At 43.3% G+C, this 18,609-nt stretch overlaps 1 protein-coding gene across 1 annotated transcript in view; it reads left to right on the top strand.

Annotated features, from left to right (window-relative positions):
* The window catches only part of LOC122919634, a 33,795-nt gene extending 16,900 nt beyond the window's left edge, over window positions 1-16,895 (top strand). The window contains exons 2-8 of the mRNA XM_044268771.1: window positions 3,639-6,398; window positions 8,315-8,495; window positions 8,575-8,667; window positions 9,164-9,436; window positions 14,243-14,283; window positions 15,927-15,996; window positions 16,609-16,895. Coding sequence (XP_044124706.1) covers window positions 3,966-6,398; window positions 8,315-8,495; window positions 8,575-8,667; window positions 9,164-9,436; window positions 14,243-14,283; window positions 15,927-15,996; window positions 16,609-16,679 — 3,162 coding nt within the window. The 5' untranslated portion in view covers window positions 3,639-3,965 and the 3' untranslated portion in view covers window positions 16,680-16,895. The remainder of the gene's footprint in view (window positions 1-3,638; window positions 6,399-8,314; window positions 8,496-8,574; window positions 8,668-9,163; window positions 9,437-14,242; window positions 14,284-15,926; window positions 15,997-16,608) is intronic.
* Window positions 16,896-18,609: the final 1,714 nt, after the last annotated feature.

Raw genomic sequence — 18,609 nt, forward strand, 5'->3', positions numbered from 1 at the left:
GGGCAGGGATAGAGGTAACCCCTCCTCCTCCCAAAGTAAGTCCTCCGACAAACAATGATGCCAGCGTGGGGGGGAAATTGAGGAAATTTCTGACTCCGTGGGAGTCCATTAGCCCGAATCCTTGGGTCCGGGACATCATAAAATTCGGTTACCGAATCAAACTTTCCTCATCTCCCCCAAACAGCTTCATTGCGAATCCAAGCTCCTCCAGTATTCGTATAAAAATTCTACAGGGAATTCAGAGCCTTCTAGCTATGGACGTGATAGTACGGGTCCCTCCTTCTCAACTGGGGCAGGGCTTCTATTCAAGCCTTTTTCTGGTGGAGAAGAAAGAGGGGTCTTACCGTACAATTATAAACCTGAAAGCCTTGAACAAATTCATAACTTATCGAAAGTTCAGGATGGAATCCCTGATCCCCTTAATAGGGAAGAACGCCCTGATGTGCTCAGTAGATCTTCAGGATGCCTACTACCACATCCCAATTCATCCGGAATCCCAGAGGTTCCTAAGACTTGCTATCCAGGAGCACAGGGGGGGTAACCAGCCACTTCCAGTTTACGGCCCTCCCCTTTGGGATATCATCTGCACCCAGAATCTTTACGAAGCTGGTAGTCGAGATGGTAGCCTTCCTGAGACACAAGGGACTAGTGATTTGTTCCATACCTGGACGACTTCCTCTTGGTTGGGAACTCGGAGGACGATCTGAGATCAGACTTACTAACCTTCCTATCTCTCATCCAGGATCTAGGATGGTTGGTCACATCTTGTACCTTCCAGCACTATCCAGTTTTTAGGGGTCATCCTGGACTCCCGGGCTCAACATACCTTACTTCCACCAGACAAGATCAAAAGCCTCCAACTGAAGATTCATCAGTTTCAGAACAGGAGGTCTTGTCCCATAAGGGAAGCCATGAGCCTCCTGGGCCGCCTTTCATCCTGCATCCCGTCCGTTCCCTGGAGCCAGTCCCACTTTCGATCTCTTCAGCTATGGATCCTCAGATCTTGGGACAGACGACAGTCCTCACTGAACCACAAGGTTCAGATTCCCCCCTGCGGTGAAGATCTCCCTGAACTGGTGGAAATGTTCAGCCAACCTGTCCTTGGGAGTCACCTGGGAGAAGACCCCCCCTCCCATCCAAGTTCTCATGAATGCAAGCGGAAAAGGATGGGGTGCTAAAGTGGGAGGTCACTTCTTTCAGGGCTCCTGGATTCCGATAACCCGCTCCCAATCTTCCAACTTCAGGGAGCTGGGAGCGGTCCGAAAAGCTCTGAAGGCGGCAGAAGCCCTCCTTGTGGGTCATCACATAAAAATACTTTCCAACAATACGACGACGGTGGCGTACCTTTCTCATCAGAGAGGCACGAGATCGGAGAAGCTGATGTCCATCGCAAGAAAAATCTTCGACTGGGCAGAGTCCCACGTGAGGTCCATCTCCGCAATTCATTTGAAAGGGATACTAAACGTGGAGGCAGACTATCTCAGTCGCCAGTTGATAGACCATACCGAATGGTCTTTGAATCTGGATGTGTTCCAGACTCTGGTGGGAAAAGTGGGGCACTCCACAGGTGGACCTGTTTGCCTCCAAGAAGAACGCAAAGGTGCCAACGTTTTGTTCATTGAACCCTCGAGACAACCCTTGGGCTCTAGATGCGCTGACAATTCCTTGGGACTGGAATCTCTGCAACGCATTCCCACCCTTGCCTCTGCTTCCCAGGATAATTCAAAATCTCAACCTAGAAAACTCGACTCTGATCCTAATAGCTCCCTATTGGCCGAAAAGGAGCTGATTCCCTTCCTTAAAGAACCTATCGCTAGAAGACCAATGGCCTCTTCCCTCCAGGAGGGACCTTTTTTCATCAGGGGCCGATACTTCACCCAAACTCGAGTTTCCTCAAGTTATCTGCCTGGATCCTGAAGTCCAGAGGTTGAGATAACAAGGGCTTTCTGATCAGCCAATCATCGCTGGATCAGATTTATGAGAGCTGCTTCCCGACTTCGTCCCTCCCTGAAAACCAGGATCCCCAATTGGGACCTCAATATGGTGCTCACAGGCCTGACCCTCGCCCCGTTCGAGCCCTTGGCCAGTTGGAAGTTGGAACCCTGGAAGTTGCTTTCTGCTCCTGATGACATGCTAATATAGGGGCATAGAAACGCATTGAGCATATGTATAAGGGTTTATGTGTAAGTGAATAAGGGGAACCTTGGGTGTTATGGTTAGAGGTGCTGGTGGTTGTAACAATCATAAAAAAATAAATAAAATAAAAATGCTCACCATTGAATGAAACATCCCAGGGAAACCTAAGTTTGGTGTTGCCTGTGTATTAAATGGAGAGAGACATAGTATGTGGGGATACACAGTATTTAAAGGGGTTGTCCGGGTTCACAGCTGAACCCGGACATACCCTTATTTTTCACCCCGGCAGTATCCCTGAGGCTAGCATTGGAGCATCTCGTGCTCCGATGCTCTCTTGCTCTGCACTAGATCGTGCAGAGCATTGGTTCTTTTGTTTATCATAACACACTGCCGGGCAGAAACTTCCGCCCGGCAGTGTGTTCGGTGACGTCACTGGCTCTGATGGGCGGGCTTTAGGACTGCCTTTAGCCATTTTACTGGCTAGGGCAGCGCCAAAGCCCGCTCATCAGTGCCGGAGACGTCTAGGTGAAAATGGAGGCATGTCCAGGTTCAGCTCTGAACCCGGACAACCACTTTTAATAAAATATATTAATGATGGCTTGTATTTCCATATTGGATAACAAATAATATTTGAGGAGTGGGTAAGTGATTCTTTTATTATGCAACACGCTCTTAAAAGGCTACATTAAATGGAAAAAGGGTTTGTCACCCCACCCAACTTTTTTTTTTTTTTTTTTTTTTTTGTGGTACTTCTAATCCCTATACTGCGATATCTATAAATTGTTAATCATTTTCATTCTGTAGATGAGGCAAAAAAACGTACTTTTATAATATGCTAATTACCTTTCTACCAGCAAGTAGGGCGTCTACTTGCTGGTAGCAGCAGCAAAAAACCGCCCCCTCCTCCTATTGATTGACAGGGCCAGCCGCGATCTCCTCTTCCGGCTCGCCCTGTCTGCATTTCAAAAATCGGGTGCCTGTCTTGATTTGGCGCAGGCGCTCTGAGAGGAGGAGGCTCGCCTCCTCAGCACTCCCTCAGTGCGCCTGCACCGATGTCACCAAAAGAAGTCGCAGGCGCAGTGAAGGAGTGCTGAGGAGGCGAGCCTCCTTCTCTGAGCGCCTGCGCAGAATCAAGACAGGCACGTGATTTTTGAAATGCAGACAGGGCGAGCCGGAAGAGATCGCGGCTGGCCCTGTCAATCAATAGGAGGAGGGGGCGGTTTTTTGCGGCTACTACCAGCAAGTAGACGCCCTACTTGCTGGTAGACAGGTAATTGGCATATTATAAAAGTATTTTTTTTTGCCTCATCTACAGAACGAAAATGATAACATAATGTATCGCAGTGTAGGGATTGCAGGTACCCCAAAAAAGTTTAGTGGGGTGACAGAAGCCCTTTTTAAAGATAACCAAACTTGCAATAAAAATTGATCTCTAAGACTTATTGGTGTGGCATGTCCTAAAACTTGACCCATTTTGTTTTTCTCTTGTTTTTGTTTTACAGGTTGCAAAAGAAATCTAAAAATCTGTATATTTCATTGACTTGGACTAGTTGTCGTCATATTTAAACCTGGAGGGATCTACCCCAAAAACAACTAAAGTGCCAGTAGGCACAAAAAGCCCCCTGCATCAGCTGCGACGTCTGGTGCTGAAGGACATAAGAAATGACCTCAGTGTGAACAGTGGACTAAAACACCCATCAAGTTCACTTAAAAGGAGAGTGAGTGAATCTGGATGTCAGTCTTTACTACAGAGCAAATCAAGCTTTGGAAAAGGCGATCTGGAAAAAAATATAGATTGTGGCTTTTCAAGCTCTAGAAGTAAGAAAAATATGAATATTTATGCAGACATTACAAATACTCCACTGGCCCTCCATGATAAAGAAAGAAACGAAAGCATCAGGACAGAAATCTCAGTGCAGAGTGCCCTAAAGAACAATGATGGTACAGTCTCTCCTGTTATATTTCAAGAAAATTTGCCGCCCGTGCTGCATGAAATCCAGTTCTCTTCTCCTGATTGCCATTCAGAATCTAACATTTTGGGCATCTCTAATATGCCCCTGTCCTATTTTACAGATCCTATAGTTCCCAATGAAAATGAGCAAGAACAAGAGTCTGTCCAGATCGCTTCCATTAATTGTAACAAATATTTTAGCACTCCAATGCCATCTAAAGAAAGGGTAAGGAAAAAACTTACTCCTGTTATGGAAGTGGAATTTGAATCAAATATGTCAGAGGAATGGGATCCTCAAGACAAAGTACCCAGAATAGATGAGCTTCACAAGGCAGATGTCTTGTCGCATGAAAGTCCCACAGAAACGCTACTCTATAGAACTTTTTTTGCTGCAGAGTGCCAAGAAATAGTTAATCAGATTGAGAACATAGAAACTGAAGTGAAGAGTCCAGGCAAACGAAAATTGGAAGAATTTGAGTCTATCATTGATTCCGAACTGCCTCCATATGATTGCACACCAATGAAGTCCATGCTGGCTTGCGAAGTGGCCAAAATGTTGTGTTCTCTGGAAAGTAGCCCCCTTAAGGAAGGGGTATCGCTATTTGGGGAGAGCCTGTTGGATCTCGAGAAGACTGATATGCAAATAACTGATTTTAACTTATCTGAATGCGGCACTAAAAATAACAAAGTGCATTCTCTGAGCGAGACTGCAGAGCTTTCCTTTTTGAGTGACAGACTGGATGGTATATGCGTAAAAAGGCAGAAGATAGAACCATTTGAGAAGACTTACCCAGGGGTAGACCCTGTTAACCATATAAATAAAATGTCTCCTTTAGCACCTGAAGTACCCACTATAAAGCCTGTGCATAGCTATGCCACTAGCAAATGTGATGAAAGTGTAACTACAGCCCTCCCCAAAAATCTCCTTCATATGGAACATGCGCTCTCTGACGATAAAACTGAACCGGCTGTATTGGTAGAGGATACGGCTGTTGTGCAGAATGTCAGCCAAGTGATTAAGGCTTCACTTCAAGACCTGATCACTACTACTAGGAGTCCTACACCTGTACATGAGATTACTAAAGGCTGCATTAGGCAGTTCACCGACACAGGTGAAATTAAGCTGTGTGCCAGTACTAGACAGCCCATTGCATTAACCTATGATGATCTGCCATCTACTGATATCGCTCAAGAGACTGAGGCAAGCAAATCCCCTCCCAACACCAGACAGAGTTTTATATCAATAAGTGATGAGATGAATATAGCAAATGCCACTCGGGAAATTGAAATATTGCCAAATAACAAAACAGTAGATATACCATGCAGTCAAGAGGAGGTCAGTATATTTAACACTGCTCTGGTGTCTGAAATGGTGGGACTGCCATCTGGTTGTACTACACAAGACATAGACTTGGTTTCTGATATAATTTCAGGAAATACTATACACATAATTGATGGTCTTTCCCTTTCTGCCAATATCGCACAGGACATTTCTCCAACGCCTGAGGTGGTTACTACAGACAATGCAACACAGATAATTGAAACAGGACCTCAATGTCCTGTGAACACCACAGAAGACCTTACATCCATGCATGAGAACAAAACTACCAATAATGAAATGGAAATGGTGGCACAGTCTTGTCTAAATGCTACTCAAGACATGACTGCCTCGGACGTTGATGTAATAGCTAACACCACTCTGGCCGCTGAAGTTGAGCCCCAGTTTGTTCATGATGTGAGCGTCTTTACTGTTGGGTCACTTTCTTTTATCACCTCCACACCTGTCCCTGGACTAAATGATTTTGAGTTTCAGAAAAGTGGCAAAGAACCTGTTCAACATGACCCTAACATGTCCAGTGGCTCAGTGTTTGATTATTCCACAAACAAGGTCCACAGGGACCTGAGAATGATCACCCAGAAGCGGCCTCATGTTGCACAGGGATTGAACTGTAATGATGAAGGAAAACCAGAAACTTCGCAAGGATCATTTTTCCCTCCCAGTATGCAAATAGGAATGGTTCATTCATCAGCGGCAATGCCAAAACCAATGTCTGGCATCCCGTCAGCACGCCGTTCTTTAGCGTTGCATCAAAACTCAAGTCAGAATCCGGCAAGGGAACAAACGGGCTCTAAAATTGCACCAAGGGGCATACCGGGAAAAGGTATGATCCGCCCCCCAATGGCCCGCCAAAGTTTGCCAAGGCCTAGTCTGGGAAAACCAAAACAAGCCATGGAGGGCGCTGGAGGAGGCAATATAACCAACAAGTTTACTGGAAACAGGCTAAAAACTCCAAAAGCTCCTGCTGTTAAGGTTTGTAGACTTGATTTATTTAGCAAACTCCATCATGGTGAGGACACTGTTTTGGTGTGTGGACTTTTTATTAATTTATTTAAAAATAATCATGGGGGGGGGGGGGGGCTTTACAGTAGAGTGCACAGTTCCATTGAATGATTATATGCATGCTCATACAGGAAGGGTTATCAAAGGGCAGCTGTCAATTGGTGAATATAACTGCACTGGACTCAAACCCATGAGAAGCAAGGAGGTGCAGGAGTAGCTGAGAAGATATCTAGATAAATAGAGATATATGGATAGATATATTATTATTTTTATTTTTTTGTAAGATTATTCAGTTTAAGGCTGTGTGAACATCCTTGTTAGAGGACAAAATGGCATAGCATGCTGCACTCTTTTGTCCAGTAAAATTCTGGGTTTTCATATGGATTTGTAATGTAGCATTTCCTAAATGGATTTGTCTGGCAGGCATCCTTTTTTTGCCTCACGGCTTCATATTGTATTCCTGAGAGGCAACTGGCATGTTCCATTGCATGCTGTATTACAGAGGTACTCTCCATTAGGAGTAATACTTCCAGTTCAGGGTATAGTGTCATATGGAAGCACCAGCCAGTGGTACACGGGGTGTGTGTGATTAGATATATCTATCTATCTATATATATCTATATATCTATCTCCTTCGTAGTGCTAGTGAATTCCCACTTAAAGGGGGTATCCCCATCATATACAATGGGGGCATATCGCTGGGATATGCATTCATTGTCTGATAGGTGCAGGTCTCACCTCTGGGATCTGCACCTAAAAGGAGCGAGGAGAGCTGTGGCTGGAGGACCCCAGGTTTCCTGGGGTCCGTCCACCACCAAGCGCTGCTCCTATACTAGTGAATGGGAGTGTACTGCGCACGCATGGCCCCTGCTCCCATTCATTTCTATGGGGCCAACAGAAATAGCCGGCTATTTTCAGCAGTCCTATTGAAATTAATGGAGGGCGGCTGCGCAATTCGCTCTCCATTTATTTTCCCTGCTCCGTTGTAGCTGCGTGTCCCAGAGGTGGGTCCCGCACTTATCAGAAAATGGAGGCATATCCTAACGATATGCCCCCATTGTATATGATGGGGGGGAAAACCCCTTTAAGCCTAGTTCACACTTCAGTGATTTCCATCAGTGACTGAGCCAAAACCAGAAATGGAGTCTACACAAAGTATAATAGTAAGAGTTTCACCTGCTGTTTCTGACCCGCATGTGGTTTTTACTCGTAATCACTAAAAATCGCTGAAGTCTGAACTAGGCCTTAATCTTCTGCAAGTCCAGCGCCATCACTTCTGGTCTGTTTACATCCAGGCATTGGTCAGACGAGTGACTAGTTACCATGGTCATATATTTAGATGGATAGTAACTGCTGCTTGTAAGTAAAGAGACCATTGGGGATCAAGGAGGTGGCTTAATGAAGTTTGCGTAAATAAAGTGGTTATCCAATGTTTAAAACATGCCCTCCCCACCCAAAAAAGCCTGGGCCCCTCATATAAATTATACTTGCCCCACTCCCTGGCACCCATGCTGATCCCTGCATGGCCACTGCTGTAGCTCCTTGTTGCACAGATCAAAACATCTGGCAACAGTGGGGAGCAGCTAATAGCAGGCTGAGATGTGACAAGGCTCCCTCCATCACCAGATGTTTTGATCTGCTCAACTGGGAGATGCAGTGGGGATCAGGGACAACGTGGGTGCCGGGGAGCAGATTAAGTATAATCTGAGAGAGTCAGGAGCATTGGGGGGCATGTTTTAGACATTGGATAACCTTTTTAACTTGGGACCCCTAGAATGCATTGCCTGATGAGAAATTCATACTTGCCAGCTACCTGCCACTATGCAGGCTAGGGGCCTTCAGTTTATTCCTGATAAATGTTTGCATTTAGATATCTTATTCTACAGGTAAAGTCTGGTACTACGCATTCTCAGCTACCAACTGCCCTTTCTGTTAAACCACCTACACGATTTGGGGTAACAGGTCATACTGGACGTCTCTCTGTTGGAAGCCAGAATGCAGTTGCCAATCTGCAAGATACTCGAAGTGGCGAGACTGTTTTGGTTGTGCGTCCGCCAACATCAACTGGTGAGACTACAGCTTTCCCAAAGAAGTGTATACTAATGTTTTATCTATTGTAGAAATGAACTTCATTTTTCTTCAATAGGTGTCAGAACCGGCCTTCCAAGACCAGGAACATCTTCAATACGTCCCCCTCTTCTACAATCCCAAAAAGTGTCCCCGAAACTTAAATTTCAAGGTGAACAGAAATTAACAATTTACTAATATTCTCAGTGAGATTTTTAATCGTTACAGAGATGGCGATGATGAGCTGCTTACAGCATTAGGCATGGGCTGGGGAGAGAATAAAAAAAGTACCTTAAGAAGCTTTTCTTCAGGAGTAGAGAAAATATGAAGTTTGATTCAGCTTTTTCAAATACCCAGGGTGCTGCTTCACTGTGGAGTGATTTCTGCGATGAGCTGCTTCACAGCACTTCACCTTTACTGAGCAACAGCTGTAGCATCTAACAAGTAGACCTCTACAGCTGCGCCCTGGGCACTTGAGAGCAGAATGTGGCAGAATAAAGTCATACACCGGGATGTGAAAAGCTCCATAAAAGGTATGGCTTTACCCAGCCTCTACCAAATAGTGTAAGCAGGTTAGATGCTCAAATGTTGACCGACTCAATTTAAAGTTGTGTATAGCTTTTTATACAGCAGGTATTATTACTGTTTATCACAATTCTATGTTCCAGGGTTACCTACAAAAAAAAATCTGGGAGAACTTCCAACACTTGGGTTACGAAAAGAAATTGGCTTAAAAGCTGAAAGCACATCAGCTGTAAGATCCACTGCAAAACAGACAACTCCTTCACTGGGCGTCCCTAAAGAGGCTGCCTCCTTTGAAGCCAGTTTTCAAGCTAATGCCTCTTCAAACCATGCTGTGCAAACCAAAGCAGAAAACCACAAGGTTTATTCCTCGCTGACCGCAAAAGAAGAGATTGAAAGAAGTCCAACTAATTCTACTGGTATGTAAAGAGAATCTCCACATACAGACACTGTGTAGAAAATTGGATTGGACTGCATAGAGAAATCCAAAGAGAGATTATATATATATAATTTTTATACATTTTGACACAGCCTCCACATTATTTTATTTATTTTTGTCTTGTCACTCTGCTGTTACTGACAAAATGACAATCTGTTCTGATGAGTGATGTGGCTGTACTTGTCGCTATTGCCACATTTGCAAAAAAAAAATTGGCTGCTGCAAAAAGACTTGCATCCTTGATAACTGTTAAATTAAAGTCATCGTTTGAACTTCTAAGACAAGGACAAGGGTATGGACCCCTGTCAGGATTTTTGTCTTCAGGTAGCAGGGCCTTCCCCTTGTGTTCGAAGGTTAGCTGCTTCTTTTATTTTATCCAACTCCTCAGATGAGGAAACCAAGGTGGGATTTTTGGGGACTCCAGTTCCTCTTCAGATTAATCTGTGGAAAATCTATTGTTATATTCCTCCGAAACGGATACTCTACTCAAAGCTTTTACAGCCACTATGCAGTTAAAGAGCAAAATCGGTGCAGGACACTATCTTCTGGGACCTCTGCCCTAGAAAGCCTAGTATCCTTTTGTTCCCAGATCTGTTAAACATATAATACCAATTTAATGAGGTGGAGTTGGCCTCATGGGGCAAAGACTTTATGGATTTGTAGGGCTGCGATATATTTGAAAAACATGTGGGTGGCCTCAGTGGCTGCTTTTAAGCCCAATATTTCAGCTACCTTGACTGCTGCCTATTTCCTTTAAAAGGATTTTCCAAGATTTGAATACTGATAACCTATCCTCAGGATACATCATCCATATCTGGTAGGAGTTGGACCTCCACCAATCAATCAGCTGCTTGAGAAGGCACCAACGCTCCTGTGAGAAGCATAGTGCCATACATTGTATAGCAGCTGTGCTTGGTATCGCAATTTGCCCCATTAACTCCTCTGGGGCTGAGGTGCCTGTAGGTCTCATGACTGAACGTGTCGTCACTGGCCTAGGAAAAATTTGAGAAGGCTGCAGTGCTCAGAGTGCTGGTGCCTTCTCAAACAGCTGATTAGAAGGGGGTCCAGGGTGTCAGACCCTCACCAGTCAGATAGTGGTGTAAGGGATGGTTACCATGAAGAGCTGGCCTTCACTCCTTGAGTAAGATTCAAGATTACAGATTTGCAAAAAGATTTTGCCCTAAGAAGTTTATTTTTATAGGAGAAAGTGAATCCCCAACTGAATATGTGCTCCCAACCTGACTGGCACCTTTGGTGATTATGACGTGATCCTGAAAAAATCCAAGGCATATCCTAAGATGGGTTTACCCACCAAGTAAGGGACGCAATCACTTGTGTACTTTAACTGTAGGGGGATCATCCAGAGAATAGTAAGCAATAAGGGAGTCACCAACTCGCTAAATTTCTCCACTGCAATGAAAGGGCCTAAATGACTACTGGAATAGCTCACTTCATCCTCCCCAGCTCGGACATGCCCTCCATGATCGTAGTTAGTCTTCCAAATGTCAAGCTTGTTACTTCCTGTAAAACGGGCGAAACTCCAAAAAGTAGAATATTGTGCAGAAGTTCATTTATTTTAGTAATGCAACTTAAAAGGTGAAACTAATGAGAGAAACTCATTATATGCAAAGCAAGATATTTAAAGCCTTTATTTGTTATAATTTGGATGATTATGGTTTATAGTTTATGGAAACCCCAAATTCGCAATCTCAGAAAGTTAGAATATTGTGAAAAGGTTCAATATTCTAGGCTCAGTCTCGCTCTAGTCAGCTAATTAATCCATAACAACTGCAAAGGGTTCCTGAGCCTTTAAATTGTCTGTCTGGTTCAGTAGGAATCACAATCATGGGGAAAGACTGCTGACCTGACAGTTGTGCAGAAAACCATCATTGACACCCTCCATAAGAAAGGAAAGCCTCAAAAGGTAAATGCAAAAAAAGCTGGATGTTCCCAAAGTGCTGTATCAAAGCACATTAATAGAAAGTTATGTGGAAGGGACAAGTGTGGAAGAAAAAGGTGCACAAGCAGCAGGTATGACCGAAGCCTGGAGAAGATTGGAACGGCCTTTTCCTGACAGTGTTGGAATTTCACAAAGGGGTGGACTGAGGCTGCAGTTAGCGCAACCACACACAAACCGATCCTGGACATGGGCTTCAAATGTCGTTTTCCTCTTGTCAAGCCTCACCTGAACAACAAACAACGTCAGAAGCCTGGGCTAAAGAAAATAAACTTCTCTTTTCTAATGACGGCAACTTTTGCATCTCCTCTGGAAACCAAGGACCCAGAGTCTGGAGAAGAATGGATAGGCACACAATGCAAGATGCTTGAAGTCCAGTGTGAAGTTTCCACAGTTTGTGTTTAATTTGGGGAGCCATGTCCTCTGCTGGTGTTGGTCCACTGTGCTTCATAAAGTCCAGAGTCAACACAGCCATCTACCAGGAGACTTTGGCGCACTTCATGCTTCCTTCCGCAGACTAGCTTTATAGAGATGGTGACTTTATTTTCCAGCAGGACTTGGCACCTGCCCACACTGCCAAAAGTACCAAAACCTGGGTCAATGACCATGGGATTACTGTGCCTGATTGGCTAGCAAACTCTCCTGACCTGAACCCCATAGAGAATCTATAGAGCATTGGCAAGAGAAAGATGAGACCAAACAATGCAAAAGAGCTGAAGGCTGCTATTGAAGCATCCTGGTCTTCCAGAACACCTCAGCAGTGCCATAAGCTGACAGCATCCATGCCATGCTGCATTGAGGCAGTAATTGATACAAAAGGGCCCAAACAAAGTACTGAGTACATATGTATGGTTACTTTTCGTAAGTCCTACATTTTTTTTCTTCTTCCCCATGTAATACTCTAATGTTCTGAGATTGTGAATTTGGAGTTTTCATAAGCTGTAAGCCATAATCATCCAAATTATAACAGAGGCTTGAAATTCTCTCGCATTGCATGTAATGAGTCTCTCTCATATTAGTTTCACCTTTCAAGTTGCATTACTAAAATAAATGAACTTTTGCACAATATTCAACTTTTTGGAGTTTTACAGGAAGTAACAAGCTTGGCATTTGGCAGACTAACTACGCTCATGGAGGGCATGTCCGAGCCTGGGAGGATGAAGTGCGCTATTCCAGTAGTCAGTTAGGCTCTTTCATTGCAGTGGAGAAATTTACTGAGTTGGTGACTCCCTTATTCATTTTCTCTGGATGATCCCCCTACAGTTAAGTGCACAAGTGATTGCGTACCTTACTTGGTGAGTAAACCCATCTCGGGATATGCCTTGGATTTTTCAGGATTAAGTCATAATCACCACAGGTGCCAGTTAGGTTTGGAGCACATATTCAGTTGGGGATTCTTCAGGGTCATTAGAATGCTTTAGCAAGTTGGCCCGGTTCTCAGAATGCTCGGCAGTTAAGCTTTTTTGGCTCTGAGGATTTTTGATGGAGGGAAGACATGTCAAAATTGTGCTGACCAATATTGGCCCCACATTTTTGGGTTGGGGCTAATATTCTTTTCCTGTTTCTGATAAAAACAGAATTGTGCTGCACTGAAATGGTGAATAATCAAATGGAGTCAGTAAAATTCCTAGTCTTAATTAAAATCAATTACAGCACAAGGACCTACAGCCATTGGTGCTGGCATAGTAAATATACTTATCTGTAAATCCAGTACAGTGTTTAAAGGCTATGAAAACCTTTTTGGGTCAATTTTTTTATTTTATTATTGCATTATTTTATTTTTTTAGCCAAAATGAATACTCTTGTCTGTTGGTCGTTTCAACTGTTGTCCTGCAGCCCTAATATTTTGCTTTGTTTTACTTCGAATTGGTCCTGTCTGACAGCTCCATGTGTTGCCCTGGTCTCTGAACGCCTGACACCTCATAAACACTAATTTGGTAAGAATGGGTCTTAAATCAGTTACTGGTTTAGCTATGAGTCTATAATCTGTCGAGTTCAGAAATGGGGGCTATCCATGGAGCAGTCAGACAAGACTGACTGTATGTAAAACAGAAAGCAATAGTCTGCAAATATCAGAACCTTTCTCTGCAGATACTGAGAAACCGAAAGCGGTGCAGGAAAAGCTGTTAAATTGTGAAAGACCAGTTGAAAAATTTATCTTAAGTCCAAATTTAGTAAAATGCTATAATGTTTTCCACAAAGGTGTTCATAGCCTTTAATAGGTGACAACCACTTTAGTGAACCAAAGGGTAGGAGTGTTCTGGTAATGTGGATTCACACTGCTCACTAATCGGTCCTATGAATTGCTATTGAGAACATGCAGCTCCTTGCAATTTAAGTTTGAACGTGCATTTTAGAGAGGTTGGTCCATCTCCGACATTGCTGCTGCAATCAATGTCAGTTAGGTTAGTGTCCCACCTCTTGGACCTGCTTCTATCTCCAGAACAGGGCCTCTGAAGTGAGAGGGAGCACACCATGCATACTCTATTCCCTTCTATTGCAGTACTGAAAATAGAGTGAGCGCACTTGGCTACTTTCTGAAGTCCCAAGGCGGTGAATGGAGACCACACATGCAGGGCCACCTCTCCATTCACCTCTGAGACTGCTGGAAATGGTAGACTAGAACATAGGACATGCCAATCGATATTCCCTCAATGTCTAATATGGGAATAACCTTTAATTTACCCACCATTATGCTGGAAATGCCTGGTGTCCTATTAAGGTGAATATACATTACAGCTGGATTATTTGTTTCATTTTATGCCACTGTCTTACTATGTAATCCTTTCTAAATATATTATTATTATTTTTTTTTGCTCCCTGTAATAGAATTTGCTGAATCCATACATGATGGTTGCAAGCACCTAGAGGTATTTAACAGTTTATTTTAGTTTTCTAACGTTTTCCTTTTTGTATTGCTTTGGTAAATGTGATGTTGAAGACTAGAAAACTAGAAAAGGTGTGTGTGTGTGTGTGTGTGTGTGTGTGTGTGTATATATGTATATATTTTTATTCTCTAATTTGAGGAGGAAAATAATAAATAAAAAAAATTGAATCAAAAGGTGTGCTTTTGTAGGTTTTTTAACTAAATGGTGGTCTGTGGGTGACACTGTTATGGCATGATATCTTATGCTATGTGTCATCCACAGATCCCCTCCATAAGTGTCCCTGTAGTGTGAATGACCCCCCCCCCCCCCTCCCCAAATACAGGGGGTGGGGGTCGCATCTGGTTTTATAATGACAGCGGGGCCCTTGCAGTGACTGTATTCTACTACACGGGCCCCGCTCACTGTATATAATCTTATCTGTAATTGTAGGCATTGTTAATGTATACAAATTCTGGGTAATCGGCGCCTGTATTACGGTACTTACAACCGCTCAGTAGCAGGGAGGAGGAAGGCCGGGAGGACGGGCGCTGGCAGTATGAGTCACTACGTCATGCGCCCACGCTGCCTGCTTCATTCATAAAGTGGGCGGCGCGTGACATAGTGACTCACGCTGCCAGCGCCCGGCCTGCCTACTCCCACCTCTCTGCTACTGAGCGCTTGTAAGTACCGTAATACAGGTGCTGGTTACCCTGAATTTGTATACATTAGCAATGCCTACAATTACAGATACGATTATACAGTGAGCGGGGCCCGTGTAGTAGAATACAGTCAATGCATGGGCCCCGCTGTCATCACAAAAGCAGACGCCGGCCCCTCCTCCCTCACAGCTGATACACCCTCCGCGCGGAATATCATTGAAATTCGGCAAAATGCAGTATTCACCCCATAAGACGCACTGCTATTCCCCCCCCCCCCCCCCCCCACCTTTTTTTTAATAATGGCACCACATTGTACTTTTTCCTTGATCAGACAGGTAACATTTAATGGGAAGTTTATTTTAACACTCCGTGAATACAGTGGAGAAAAGTATTTAATTTGCTTTCTCCTAATGGTTCTCTAACTCCTCCTCCCTCATCACTCCTTAAAGGGTTAACACTTTAAATGTTTAAGAGTTGTCTCATGTCAGCTTTAGCCTACAGTTTGCAAGCATGGCCACCAATGCTAGATTGCAGGGTGGTCGTAACCATGGAAACTAGCAGTGTATAATGTGATGTAAAAAATGGATCAAGCCAGCAAAGGAAGCAATATGGGTAATTGCACATTAGCGTTGCCCTAGCTGTTTTACAGCATTTCTAAAGCACGCCCATTAGTGAAAAAGGGGATAGTCCAAACAAAGGAAGTTTAGATCCAGGACGGGAAGTGGAATACAATGAGTAGCTTCCAAAAGATACATCCAGAGCACCATCTGCCTGTTTAAAAATTAAAAAACTCACTGATGTGATGGCAATATTTTTATTTTTTTGCATGGTAAAGCCTCATGCAGACGCCCGTGAGATACCGGACTGGCATTGCTGGAGCACAAGGCGTCCCAGTCCGGTATCTCAGACCGTGTTCCACAGACAACTGCGTGAGGCTTAATGGAAGTGTCCCTTGTGTTGTAACAGTCGCCTCCTCTTTATACTTAGATATGTAAATGCTGTCATTTGAGGTATCACAAACTTCTGCAAGAGAATGAGGATCTTAAGAGACGTCTTGGTGAGAAATGCTGAATATTTAAATTTTTTCTACCACTAAAAGGCTAATGTTGTAAGCTAATAAGGTTGTATATTTTTGTTGGAAGATTAAATCCTGGACGTTTTAATTTGAACAACATGTTGGAAATTGATAGCGGTGGTATACGGTGTACATGGAAATGGCTATTTTCCACCAAATATTAAAGCTTTTCTATAATTTGTCACAACAATTGAGTCAAAACAAGACTTAAAATGGTGCACTTTACTTGCACAAGTGACATTTTATTAAGTAGAGAAAGTTAATACAAGGCACTTACTAATGTATTGTGATTGTCCATGTTAACTCCTTTGTTGGCTTGATTTTAAAGGGGTTGTGCAGCTTTTTCTTACTGATGATCTATCTTTTAGAGAAGGCCTCATTTGGATAGATAATTGGCATCTGATCGGTGGGGGTCCCAGGTGTTGGACTCCTGCTGATCAGATGTATCCAGAGATCAAGCTTGCAATATACACAATAACAATACATTAGTAAGTGCCTTGTATTAGCTTTCTCTACATGATAAATGCCATTTGCTGAACAAGTTAAGGTTTGTATTGTGCCGTGTCTAACACCTCTTGCTGTTTCTTACTTTAGGTCATGTACTGCCTACACAAGTGGAGGTGACTCGTATGGCTATGAAGAGTGAAGATCTTGACCGTATATGAAGGATTAGTTGCTTGTATTTCAAATACCTATGATTGAAGCTGCCTAAGTCACTGGGATAAAAGCTGCTAAAATATATACACATTGGCTTGTTCTGTCCCATTATAGCTGCCGTGTACATCTATGTTCTTTACTGTGTGAATAACTGCTGTTGATATTGTAAGATTTGTATTTTATATTAATATGTAAAGTAAAAAAAATAAACTATCACTTTTTCACTTGATGGATTCTTTATATAGATCACTAGCAGAAGGACCCGGCTACACATGGGTATATTTCATCTATTTAATTTTATGTTTCTGTGTATCGTAGAAATTGACAGTTTCCCCCATAACATTGACCTCCACAGTGCTTGCCACTTTAAGGACGGGGGCCGCCCCTTTAAGGACTAAATAAAAATGGCTTTCCATAGAAATGAATGGAGCATACTGGGAGTTGTAGTTTCACTACAGCTGTAGTGCCAGAGCTTAGCTATCACTGTACTAGGTGTAATGGAAACGCCGCTGCTGCTCTTAGAGGTTCATTTGCGTATATTAACCCTTTCCTTGCGCAGCACTTTTACATGGCTTTTGTTTTTTCACTCCCTCCTTACCCAGAGCCATAACTTTTTTTTTATTTTTTTTTCTAACTGCGTTCACTATGTGGTAAAACTGACTTGTGCTCTTCATTCTCCAGATCAGTACGAATCTGGCGATACCACCTACACTACTGAAAATAAAGTTGGGCCTCTTTCAGACAATAGATTGTCATCATCCAGACTCACCCTGCCCTTCCAGCACTGACTGGGTCGCATACATTATATTGATTTATGATGCTCTGTGAACCTTAATGTTATACAATACATTCCAGATCTGACATATTGCTTTCAGTGTTATCCAATACATTCCAGAAACTGTAAGGGCTACATAGCATTATATTGATTTAAGATACTATGCGACCCCTGTCAGTGCTGGCAGGTCAGGACTGGTGCTATCCCTGACCTACGCTGTGGGACTAGCTTGTGTGAAAGTGGCCTTAGGGATATTTTGGCTTGTTGGTTAAATTTTAGGATCAACCTAAAATGCACTCTAAACTTCTACAGGTAAGCTTGAAGGCAGTTGAAGAAAAGCTTCTGGCCATTTCACAAAGAGCCTCCACATCTAAGGCCCCTGTCTTGGAAGAACAGGGTCTGATATTTCTGAAAATGCTTCGGGAAGTCCACTCTGTTCCATTGAAGATACAGAATCCTTATTAAAAACAACCAGGGCTATAAAAAAAGAACCCCTATCCATGCAGGACCAAATGGTTTTTTTTTTTTTATTATTTTTTTTTTTTAGTCCAACATTAAATCCCTTTATACATAATTAGTTTAAGGACCCAGAAAATACAAGTTTTTGACATGGGCTAATTCTGGTATTACCTTGTAGGGTGGCCCCCACTGATGCAATGGGTGTGATTCTTTTTTTTTTTTTTTTTTTTTGGTCTGCTGTGGCCCCCAGATTTGCCGTGCTGTATTATAATGAGCAGTAGACTTGCAATGGGGAGGAGATGCAGTCTTCTGCTGTGGGCATCTCCTCCCTGGCTGTGAGCGCGATCCAATCAGAGTGGACTGCACACAGCCAGGGAGAAGGAGCTCAAGTTCTCATGAAATTCCTTCACCCTGGCAGTAAGCAGTCCGCTCTGATTGCATCATGCTCACCATGATGGAAGGAAGGAAAAAAAGATGGAATCAGTGGGGCTGCCCTACAAGGTAATACCATAATTTGCCTATGTCAAAACTGATGAAAGGTCTTCTTTAAGACCAGAAATTTCTGCCACTTATACAGCTAGAAGGCTGTCCTTGTGGTTGGGTCAACTAGATTACTTTGTCTGGCACTCCCAGAGAGGATATTCTCATGTCCATCCCAATGCTTAAAGGGAACCTGTCACCTGGATTTTGGGTATAGAGCTGAG

Source organism: Bufo gargarizans, chromosome 9, assembly GCF_014858855.1.
Source record: "Bufo gargarizans isolate SCDJY-AF-19 chromosome 9, ASM1485885v1, whole genome shotgun sequence".
In the NCBI taxonomy this organism is placed as follows: Eukaryota; Metazoa; Chordata; class Amphibia; order Anura; family Bufonidae; genus Bufo; species Bufo gargarizans.